The sequence below is a fragment of the Mycteria americana genome, chromosome 1 (genome assembly GCF_035582795.1).
Source record: "Mycteria americana isolate JAX WOST 10 ecotype Jacksonville Zoo and Gardens chromosome 1, USCA_MyAme_1.0, whole genome shotgun sequence".
In the NCBI taxonomy this organism is placed as follows: Eukaryota; Metazoa; Chordata; class Aves; order Ciconiiformes; family Ciconiidae; genus Mycteria; species Mycteria americana.
In genome coordinates, this window is record NC_134365.1 from 112,035,332 (window position 1) to 112,047,507 (window position 12,176).

At 37.9% G+C, this 12,176-nt stretch overlaps 1 protein-coding gene across 4 annotated transcripts in view; it reads left to right on the forward strand.

Moving 5' to 3' along the window:
* The window catches only part of USP25 (ubiquitin specific peptidase 25), a 100,176-nt gene that overhangs the window by 54,836 nt on the left and 33,164 nt on the right, over positions 1-12,176 (forward strand). For all 4 annotated transcript variants that reach the window (XM_075516726.1, XM_075516718.1, XM_075516727.1 and 1 more), the window contains 5 exons: positions 3,105-3,191; positions 8,006-8,143; positions 9,006-9,082; positions 9,578-9,651; positions 11,153-11,301. In XM_075516726.1, the coding sequence (XP_075372841.1) occupies positions 3,105-3,191; positions 8,006-8,143; positions 9,006-9,082; positions 9,578-9,651; positions 11,153-11,301 (525 nt within the window). The remainder of the gene's footprint in view (positions 1-3,104; positions 3,192-8,005; positions 8,144-9,005; positions 9,083-9,577; positions 9,652-11,152; positions 11,302-12,176) is intronic.

A 12,176-nucleotide genomic window follows, 5' to 3' on the forward strand; every position in this document is an offset into this window, starting at 1 on the left:
AGTATCTTATAGCCTTGAAGCTACAACTCTACTTAGCTCTTTCTGGCATGACAGAACATATGTCTACATCATCACCACCTATAGCAGGGGAAAGCCACAGTATGTCATTCAGCACCATTAGTTTGAACACCCTGAACTGACACTGGATTTTTGTTGTTGTTCATTCTCATTTTCATTTACTATCTTGTTCAGTCCCCAAACCGACATAATAGGAGGCAGATATTCTGAAAATCTGTTGATTTTCATGATAATTTGAATTGTTATAACTTATCTTAGCCTTACCTTGGTCAAGTTTCCAGATGACAGTTTTTTAAATAGGTTTAAATACACTGGGGAAAAAACCCAAACCCCCACCTTTTAGAGATTTTTTTTTTTCTTGCATGCATAAGTTTTGTGTACTTTGCGATGGTAAATTTTAAACGTATTTGATCAAAGCCAGTAGATATGAAGTATCCACTTTTTATATCCAGCCTGTTTTCTTGCACTGGGACTCCTGACACCTTTCCGTAGCTGAAGCCAAGTGGGTGAGAGATGAAGTGCTACCCCGTGCAATGTGTTTGGAAGGCCAGTGCTTTGGCCTGGGGCCAGCGGGTGGCACTCGGGCTAGGGACAGTCTCTGCTGTGTGTGTCTCGGTGGCTGCAGAACAGCTTCTGCTTCATGGTGTTGCCTACCCTGGGTGTAGGAAGCCTAGTCAACAGATGGCTCAGCAAATTGGGAATTGTTTAGCCCAGCCCCTTTCTGAACACTGGGGTGGTTGGCCATGGGAGGCCTCTGCTGCAATGAGGGCTTAGGTGAGCTCATTTATATCTCCTTACCTCAGGAAGAACCGTAGGCTCATCCTTGAGGAGCTTCGGACACAAAAATTGGTTGGTCTCAGACACACTTATTGTGTACTTGTTTACATTCACACTGGGAAATTATCTTCTCTTTCTTTTTTTTAAGAAGATAGAAGTTTCCTGAAGTTGATTTAGCTCAGTATAGAAGAGCTACAACTTTATACTGTTGTTTTAGCATTAGTGGTGTTCGCAGTAGATTAACTGTGAGTGTTTTGCTTCATCTCGGTACAACCACTTACAGTGTAAGCTGTTTTGGAGAGAAGTTTAATAACTAAATATCTTGCATAAGAAATTTTGAGTAGAACAAAGCTGAAGAAGAAAAGAGCACATCAGACAATGCGCTTAATTATTCTCAGCAGCTTGCAGAAATAGGTTCGTTCAGCTTAGTAAAGCATGGAGTTACGTGTTCACAGTTTAGAGTCCTGGATTAAAGAAATAGTTTTTGTGAAAAACTTGTGGATTGAATGCCAGGCAAAAATTCTAAACTTTAGTACAGTTTTCTGTACTTAATTTGTGTGTGTGTATTATGAAATTGGCCAGCTCAGCTGCTTGGCACTTTGGCGCTTGGATTAGTCATGGAGAGAAGTCAGTCTTTGGACATTATATTTCAGCAGCTGGTTTATTTTGTCGGTAAGACATCGCTATGTTTTGCTTGATGAAGAGCCCACCAGTGGAATGCAGTTACATCGTGAGACATCATTTCAATTAGTATCAACTTCTAGAATGACACTTGAATTAAATATTAACATTTCCTATGCTTTGAGTAAGTAAACAAGGGACTCTGTTTTAATCTCCCCTCTCTGCAAAGACAGATAAAAAGGGAAGCTGTATTTTGAACAGCAGAACAGGAAAAAAAAAAGCGCTTGACTACTCAATTGTCTGTGGTGATTAGCAAGGTCAGAAAGGTCTTTTTTGGTTGGTGTTTTTGATATATATATATATTTTTAATTATTTTTAAACCTAAAACTGTTAGGAAAGACAACTTTAGCCTTTTCATTTTGATGGAGATGCTGTATACTGTGGGGTATTAAACTTGGTACAGGCTCTTTCACAAGGAGAGTCAGGAACGTTGCAACTCTTCACAAACTTTTTTTTTTTTCCTTCCAACATGTTCTAAATTACTAAAATAAATGCAGTGCCTCTTCACAATTTGAGTTTCATTTTCTTGGCACTGTGGGGCTGAAATCCTATTAAACCTGTTGTGGTCTGTGACTTAAGTCTTTACCTGCATAGGACAAGTTGTGGGATCAAAGTCTATTCCTGGAGTAGACAAGCTCTGCCTTTCCAAAAGAGATAGCAATATGTGATCAGGGCTGGGGGGGGGGGGGGGGATGGGGCGGGGGGGGGGCAGGATTAATTACAGATGGTAAAACCATCTGTAATTAAGGGGATGAATAGGAGGGCAAATCCTTCCTGTGCTTCTCTGATGAGCATGTTTAAAATACTTCAGACCTTTTTCTGCTACCCTTTCTTCATTAAAGTGCTAGTCTGTGGTAATGAAGTGAACTTCAGTTAAAGTGCTTTCTGCCTGTACAGAAAAGCAGCGATGCAGTTACGCAAGTGCTGAGGACTTCAGTTCTCAGCCACTGCTTTGGAGTTTTATTTTTGCAACCTGGAGTCATCTTGTTCTCGTACTCTCTTGGCTCCAGGCTCTGTGTTACACTGTGGGGTTCTTTGTGGGTGCGCCTGTAGACACCTGTTTTTATGTCTTATTGTCTGTAAAATGAGAATGTTATCAGTTCCTTACCCACAAAGATGTATAACCCAGTTTCCTTACTCTAATGTACAGTATTCAGATCCTATAATAATGAGAGGAGTGGACAGAATGCAAAACAGATAATTGCAGGTAGATTTCAATTGCATATACAAAGATGTACTCTCTCTGCACTGAGGAATTAGATGATAGAGGGGCTACAAGATGAATTTTACATGGCTAAACAGGCTTTAATTTTGATTTGAAAACTGTCAGTTATACAATTAATAAAAATCTTGTTGTAAGAAGTAATTTACTTATCTAAAATTATCGTTCCATTTATGTGATTAACTGTAAAGAAGTTTTTTTGATTATGCTGTTTTCTTGGTAAAAATAATTGTCTTCTGTTGAAAATATGTTTGGCAAAGTTAAGTGAATTAATACAGCTTCTGAAATGAAACTTTAGCATTTCATATGTTTGACATTGCATTTAGTTCACTAAGGCACATTTGGAAGAATGTTGTATCATTTACAGAAATGCTTAAACGTGTTTTTAATTTTTTTTTCTTTTCAGTCATTATTTAACCTCCTGGAGTTTCGAAGACTAGTTTTGAATTTCAATCCTCCTGCAAATGCTCAAGACTTGCCCCGAAACCAAAAGGTAAAATTAGAAGCTAACTTCCCCCAGTGGCTGATAAGGGCATTTCTCTCTTGTAATTGAGTTTTGCACTATTCTTTAGCGCAAATTAGCACGGTCTTTATAGGTGCCAATTAATGTTTCTCTGAGCTTCCTATTATGGATCTTACGTAAAATACGTTAGCTTCGGAGTAGAGCACAGGGCAGGGTGTTGAGAGAAGCAGAGTTTGCTCGGCGTACTGCTACTTAGACCAGGTTCAGTGGAAGGGCTTCACTGATAGAGCTGTAGCAGCACTGTCGCTAGTGGATGAACATTTCTAATGTGAATGGAGCTTGTGTTAACAAACACGTTTCATTCTAGACCCCTTGTACTGTGCAGCTACAGGCGTGCTTTTTGGTTACCTGCATGTTTTTGATGTGTGTAGCTTTGTCAGCAGCACTGTTAGTGTTGGCCTGGCCACTTCATTGGTTTTTTGGGGATGTTAATTACTTGTAACTCATGAGCTGAGATTAAGCTTTTGGTTGTTAACTTGTCTCTTCTGGCCTTTTCATGAGGTGATTGTAAGCATAAATTTTCACATATTTATTCTGGTACTTATATGGGATTGGGGAGGGGGGGCCCTGGCTCAGGTTTCTTGTGGCCTCAGACTAGCGAGGGGGAATGGTCATGGACTGAGGGACAAAACAGACCAATTCTTCTTCCTTCATGGGTGCCCTCTGAGGAGAGATATATATGGGCACCTTGGTTTCTATGTTACGAAATAGAAAGGCAGAAATGGGAAGAGGAAGTGGCTGTGTGAAGCATGAAGGCACTCGATGCCCTGATTTTTAGCACAGGTTTACAGAGCAGTAATTTTTGCATATCCAGAAATTAGACTATTGACTTTTATACCTTTCTTTCGGATTTTAAAAAGGGAGTGTGTTGTTGGCCTGTTCTTAGTTGTTTGGCACTTCAGGCTTGACTGGAATGTTCACTAGCAAAAGTAAGAGCTGCAATTAAAAAAGCAAAAGAAAACAGACATAGAGAAGATAGTTGTCCATTTTCTAAACCTCTAGGTATGTACCATAAAAGGGAAGGTGCATGTTCAGTCAGAACTGTATAATTTCTCCCCTGCCCCCTCCACCCTGTTCAAAGAGCAAGTTTTCACTTTTTTTTTTTTTAAGGAAAAAATGTTTGTATTAGGTCATGAGATGGTGTGCAAATACAACATGGGTAGTATTGGGAACATGTCACAAGAGGGTGATGGGACAGTGTATTTTAGTAAGAAAGGATAAAGTCATGCTTTACCAAAGAGTTATACTGAAATATTTTTTTATTTTTAGATTGACATTCTCCCTAGTATTTCATTATTCGTCATATAATTTGTTTCAGTAATATTCTCCAGTACTCGGAGTTCTTTACTGTCATTTTTCAGGGTGTAAAAAGCAGTTGGCATCTAAGAGGTGGTATGAAATAGATAATAACAAGCTGTTGTCTTTGAAAAACGTCTTGCCCAAGCATTGACACTAGCAGCCGAATGCCTTTAGCAGTTCCAAAGTACTGGTTCTTAGAAATACTGACCATGACAGACAATATTAAGGCTGTGTGAAATGGTGTGACACCAGGCAAGTATATGCATTTGTGCAGAAACCTTGCTTTCTGCAAGCCTGCTAGTAAGAATCTCTGGCAGTAGTTTGTATCGTCTCCATTGTTAATTTAAATTCCAGAATGAAATAACATTATTAATTGATGTACTCATCTGTCTTATCTACAGCTGAAAAAGGATTGTCTTAGTGCTGAAATATGTTTTAGGGAGAATTTAGGAAAAGAGATCGCTCCACTAGTTGGAACTTAAACAAATAGAAGAAATAAGCATACATGCCCCCAAATATGGTGCTTTTATTTCTTTATAAGGTGAAGGCAAGTAGAGGCAAATTCTTTTAAAGTTGTAATATAAGCTACCAGTTCACAAAATAAAAAAGCCCTGGAATTTACTTCCATCTGCTTACTTGTTTTAAAACTATGTTGACTTAGTTTTGTTTTGGTTTTTATTTTTAACCTAGTATTAAGTACGGTATGTGACTGATGCTCCCTAGGATCAAATTTCCATGCTAATAAAGACCAAGTTTTAATAATCCCAGATTTTCAAGACTCTGGTTTACATCCTGTTGTTCTTCCAGTTGGTGGAAAGTAAAGTTTAATGCTAGGGTCATGACAATCTCTTGATTTAGAATTAAAGCATGTGGTTGTACTTAAGGGAATCTTGCATAGCGGGGTGTTTTTGTTCTTTCCTATCGATATATTGAATACAAATGCTATTTATAATTTGGCATGTAAAATTTTTAATCCAGAAGTCATTGGTATAAATTTTGACTTAAAAAAAACCCCCAAAACCACCACAAAACCACAAACAAATAAAACCAAACCCCCCACCAAAACAAACAACCCCACCCTGTTTGCCTCAGCTAATTGGACATTGTTTTTCTGGATTGTAAACCTGGGCATACACTTAAAATCTCCAGTCTGTTCTTGTTTTTTTCATTTGAAATTCATTTTTCTTCCTCGGTGTGTTCCTCAGCTTCCTTCTGTAGAACAAATATGGTTCCCTGTAGTTACTGCAGCCTCTTTGCTCTCCCAATTCTCTTACCTCTTGCTGTCATAGGAACAGCTCTTCTTTGCTGTATGCAGTGAAGCCAGCTATGTATTTGGCCTCAATGATATCTTCAGGAAATGTTTTATTATCCGAGGAAGTGGGTTATTGTGCTACAGGTTAGCACATCCTTCCCCCTGTTTCAACATTGTTGTTATGCCAGTGTCCTGGCATACTGATTGACAATAATGAATGTTTGCTATGTATTAAACATGTAGATTGCTTTAGAAGCATTTCTTAATCATAAATTGTTCCAACATCAGTGTATTAAGAAATTATTTAGGCAGGCAGGATAGGTAATAAAATAGAGACTGTTTTAGATTATGAACTTCCCATACAGTTTTTATTTTCCAATTTATTTTAATCTTTTTTTTTGTGTGTGTTGTGTTGTTGCACCTACAGTATGCTTTAAAATTGAGAGCCGTATGCTGTGCTGTGATTACTTTATTGGTTCTTTTGTTTTGATGTGCAAGTCCTTTGTGGAACTGTATACCTTGTCTGGGGAATGGCTCATGTCCTTTTGAAGATTTTAGGCTTTGTTTAGTGAGAATCGCTGTTTGTTGTGGTAATGCCCACATAATCTGGTCAAGGATCATGCCTAATGCATTAAATCGAGCTTTCTCAAAAAACAACAAGGATTTTTCTAGTTTTACAGAACTTTTATAGGGTTTACAGTGGTATTTGTTCTGAGTAATCCTACTGACATCAGTAGCCAGCCAGTTGTTTAACCTAAAGCTACAAGTATGCGTAAAACTCAGCCAAATTAGTACTGTAAATTTGGGTAAGTAATGCAGTAATACTCACTGCCTTTGTACTTCAGATTTAACAAAAGGAAGGTGAGATCTAGAGTATTCTTGTGGTCAGTCATCTACATTATGCATATGAATTATCACTGGTAATGAAGCATCTTGATAAAATATATCTAAACTTAAAATTCTCTTCATTTTTAATAGATCACTTTATGAAAATAGTAAGAAAAAATCACTTTCACAATTTGTTTTGTTGTTATAAAGTGCTTTAAATATGTAAATAGGAGACTGATTTTATTCTTAAGTTACGATGATTTAGTGCTGAATTAGGGTGGCATTTGATGAAGTCTTCAGCCTTTGCTGTGAACACAATTGGCAGATGTTTTGCAAGGTGGACTAGAAGAGCAAGTAAAACTTGGGAATATACGTGACTAGAACTACTTTTTAGGTATTATGCAGAACATATTCCAATTCACCACGCACAGTTTTTAAAGCTGAAATAAAACTGACTTTATGAACAAAAAGCTTTATGCATGCAGGGTTGACATAGGAGTGACTAAACAAGTCTGCTGTTTGATGAGCATGTGAACTAGTTTGTCATCAAGTAATTCCAGTTTGACCAGCATCGGACATCTGTGCTGCCTTTGAATGATACTTTGTTCTAAACACAAGTGGATATTACATGGGTTTTAATTTCACAAGTATTTGTCAACTATCTACTCAGGAGTATGAGTGATACCCAATCTCCACAGCATTTGTAACCTGGGGTTTAATCTATGGTATGATGGATTTTTGTTTCAGTTTACTTGCTTTTCATTATACAGACAGAAAGTATTTCTTCTGCCTCTCTCCTGGAAACTAGAAAAAGAACTCCATATTCCCCATGAAGTATACTTAAATAGGTAGAAAGGAGAGCAGGCTTTTTCTCTTACTTTTGTCAAGAGAAATAATAATGATTTGTGTACACCTTATAAGTTTAGTCTTCAGTAAAAAATAAGCCTAAAAAGGTACTAGGCAGCATGTAGGTTCACAAGAAATTCTGGTAGAGGTATAGAGGAATACTAATTTCAGTAAAATCAGTGCATATTGTTGCAGTGCATTACTTAAGGCTTTATAAGTCTCGGGAACAACAGTTCTGTCTTAAATGCAACTCTGCTTGTCCAGTTGTCCATTCAGCCCCATTTCAAGTCAAACAGGCACACCTAGATGTGGTTTCAGGGAGCTTTCAGTTTCTGAAGTGTAATTTTCTTCCCAGAGAACTACATCATTTTGTAAAACTGACAAGTAAAAGGGATGCAACACTACCTTGGTAGTACTACAAATAAGCTGATATATTATTATGATGATTGGCTAGATATACACTTCTGTAAAGTAAATTTTTGTTCATTGGGTAACGCTTTTGTAAAGTAGATTTTTGTTACCACTTTGTTAAATATTTTTAATTCTTCTTCAAATACAGGAACATCGGAATCTGCCTTTTATGCGTGAATTGAGGTACCTGTTTGCACTTCTAGTTGGTTCGAAGAGAAAATATGTTGACCCATCAAGAGCGGTTGAAATCCTTAAAGATGCTTTTAAATCAAATGATTCCCAACAGGTGACACCTATATATTTTTACTCAAGCTTATGCATGTTTTCATATGGTCATCTGGCAATAGGAAATACTTAAAATGGACAACAAAAATTCAAAATGTCCACAGAAAATAAACTTCTGATTATCACAGTCTGAGTTTTTTCTCTAATATTATGTGATCTCTGGTCACTTTAAAAAAAAAAATTCCGGACAGCATGACTATTTTATTCAGTACACTTTCTTCCTATTATTTTAGAAACTAATAGTTCCACATTCTTGCTCTTAGGGTTTAGTTTAGCTTCTAAGTCTGTGGTTTTTGAAAGAGCTTTATTCTTCTGATCTAGCAGTACATCCAGGGGTTGGTACAGTCCTAGTATACTATTTGTCTGTTTAGATATTGGTTTGGAGGGTCCTAATATATGTTGAGGATTCTTGCCTAAATTGTAGTGGGTATATTTTGCTTTTCTGAGAAACACTTTGTTTCTTCAGGTGCTTTGTTTTTCCCACATACGGTTATGTGGCTAAGGTGTTTAATTACAACAGTATGCTGAATTTAGTGCTTGATGAAAGTAATATTAGTCACCACTTGTTAGATACCAAAGGGTTTGAACAATGGGATTCATAAGATGCCTTTGGACTAGCATGGTATGAAAGCTGAGCCCAAGTAATAAGGATCACAGGACAGCGTAAGGGCTGAGGAACACCAGACCCTTAGTGTGCTCTAAGAGCCACCCATAAAAAAACAATCATGGCATAGTCTTAAACATAGTGTGATTTTGGAGCTCTTGTCAGGGGGAATACTGCTATAATGATCTTGTAAGGTGGCACTTCATTGTGTTCTGTTACATATGTGAAAATATACTGATCATTTTATATTTTTCAACAGCAAGATGTTAGTGAATTTACACACAAATTATTAGATTGGCTAGAAGATGCCTTCCAAATTAAAGCTGAAGAAGAGAGGTAAGATTTTCTTTCTAGCTCTGTATCCAACTCAGTCGGATCTTTTTCAGCCGTACAGTGAGAAGTGGATTTTTGGTTGTTTGGTTTGCTTTTTCTCATCAAACTGTTCAATATACTTCTCAGAAGTAAATACTCATCGTTTGTATAAGTGAGCATCTGTAAACTGTCTTTTGAATACCTAATTGTTTCTAGAGTGTTGCAGGAAATAGTTTTTACAAGGGTTTTGTACAATTTAATCACTCGCGAATAGAATCTGATTTACATAAATTTTCCTAGAATGAAGCACTTCTGACACTTAATTTTCAGAATATACTTATCATTGCAAGTATGTGAATCATTGTTATTGTCATTAGAGGAAAGTACAAAACTTAATGAACAGTAACTGAGTAAAATAGGCAGCACTTCCATAATGAATTCACAATATTCTGCTCATAGTTTTATAAAAGCTCGTAGCTTTGTGTTTGATTTTTGCACTGACACGCTTTCTGTTTTCAGGGATGGAGAGAAACCAAAGAACCCAATGGTGGAGTTGTTTTATGGACGATTTCTAGCAGTAGGTGTACTTGAAGGTATGCATCTGAATTTACTTGGACTTCTGTGCTTGTGACTGTTCTGTGCTTGTCTAAGTACACAGGTGAATGATGCAGTTGTAGCATTTTAGCTACTTCGCAGAAGTATACTCTGAGAATAAATATTCAGTCTGTGACAGAAGGTTTTTCCTGAGAATATGAGACTGAAGGTAAATGTAGTGAGCTGCAGTGGTCCAGAAAGACTGTTTTGATAGCTTTCAGGAGCTGAATGTATGTACTTCAGTGCAGTAGAAGTTAGGGTGAGATGCTGAGCAAAAATTGCCAGAAATTATTAGCAGACCATTTTTACCACTTATTAATGGTATACAGAAGGCACATTACTCTATTTCATTAAGCTAGTCTCTCGCACTCTCTTTGCTTCATTTAATGCAATTTAAAATATCAATTATTGCGTTTTCTTCTGTGGAATTTATGGTATGGATAACTCACCCTCTTAAAAGTACAGTTTGTTGAAAACAAGTCAATGGAAACCTGCCCAAGGGCAGTGTCGGAGAGAGTACTGAGGAGGAAGAGACTGTACAACAAGCTTCCCTGTATCTTATCTGCATATCATTAGTAGATCTGCAGAATTGCAGCGTTCTCTATTTCCAGGAGGCCAGCAGTTGTGAAAGTATTTTTAATGGTGGTGATTCTGTCCCCCATCCTGAGAGTGAATGACTCCTGAGATGCATTTGAATGAAGCAGCTGTAGTCTTTAAAGTGGCTTCCAGATTGTTCCTCGGCGTGAAACAGTGTATCTAATGATTTGTTGTCAGATTTCAAAACCATTTTGAAGATTCCTTGCTACCAGCTAGCATTCTTGCTCCTTTGCATTCAGGTACTTTCATCCCTCACATTCTCATCTTAACTGAGGAGGTGTAAAAACCAAACCAATGAAAAGAAACAGGCGGACGTAAGAAGTCTTGATACTGACTTCAGGATGAAATAAATTGAAATTCTAGATTGAAATCACTTCTCACCCATATTTCTCCTTATGTTTGAGCTTACATCTTTATCCACTGTTACCAAATTATGATCTTGTTTTCAGGACAGAAATCATGCATGTTCTCTTTTATGGTTTATTTTTGCAAAACTTACTTATACAAAGGGCTGTTTCATACCAGCAATTCCACTGACTTTGCTGATACAATGTAGGGTTGTATTACTGAGCTGCTATTTGCAGGAGGAGGACTTTGATTTATATGTGTAAAACTTCCCATACCTCTGTGGTGCCAAGACATTTTGAGTTTTGCTTATTACCAATAGTTGTGAAAAAAATACAAAAAATGGGCTGAAGAGGAAAATACGGTAATTTTCAATATTATGTTCAAGCGACTTTTTCGAGTAACTTGTTTTCATACAATTGAATTCATTGAGTTCATTGAATTGTTCAATAAGAAAACTTGGGTATTGTTCAGTAGACTAGGTCAGGTGACCTAGGATTATTAGCTTTTTAAAATGTTTGTCCCTAAAGCCTTAACTGTTTAATTTCTTATGTGAAGGTAAAAAATTTGAAAACACAGAAATGTTTGGCCAGTATCCACTCCAGGTTAATGGCTTTAAAGATCTGCATGAGTGCCTAGAAGCTGCAATGATTGAAGGGGAAATTGAATCTCTCCATTCAGAAAACTCTGCAAAGTCTGGTCAGGAGGTAAGTGCTCCTGTGGGCTTCTCTCAGGGTATTGTTGTAGTGCTCTTTATTTTTCATTGGGGTTCATGGTTGTTGTTTATGTGACCTGCTGCTGTGCAGGTTCTGATGTCTGGCGTAATTGGATTGTTAATTTGGGGTTTGTATCTCTTTTGGAGTATCCAGAGTATCATCTGTTTGTATTTTTCATAAGATACAAAGTTCATTCTTATTAAAAGCTGGTACAATTAAGTGCTTACAGTGATTTGGCACAGGCTGGTTCCCACCTGTTGCTGATATTTGATCTGCAGGGAGGCCATGGGTATACTGTCCTGTGGTAGCTGAGCACTGCTCTGACTGACTTGGCACCCTGTGCCATGCTGTAAACAGCATGCGCAAGCTGTGCGTTTGACCATTGCTTTAGAGCATTGTTGTTATTCCTCTGTGCCTCTGTCTTGTAATTCCTCAGCACCCTAGCCTTCTTCCCCTCTCCCCTTTTTACTAATGTTTCCCAGCATCCTCCTCTTTGCCCCCTATGGTGGGCAATTCTCCTCCTCTTTGCTCGTGGTGGTGGACAGACAATACTGGCTCTATGGGCTGCTGTTCCTCCCAGGAGAGCTCTTGCTAGAGCAGGAGGCTGCCAAATGTCAGAGCATGCTGGAGGCATGGGTGGAGGGATTCAGGTGGAGCCCCCCTAAGAATTGGGGTATGCGGTGTATGGTGTTGGGATGAGGTGATGAATGAGATTTCTTGTGCAGAAGTCACAGGTTAGGGAAAAGAGGTAGTTGGACTGGTGGTGGCTGTAGACCCAAGAGGGTGTGCTCTGAAATGTCCCCTCTTATCGCTGGCATGCATGTATATGCTCAGCATTTTTCTCTGGCAGAGCTCTCTCTAATTAC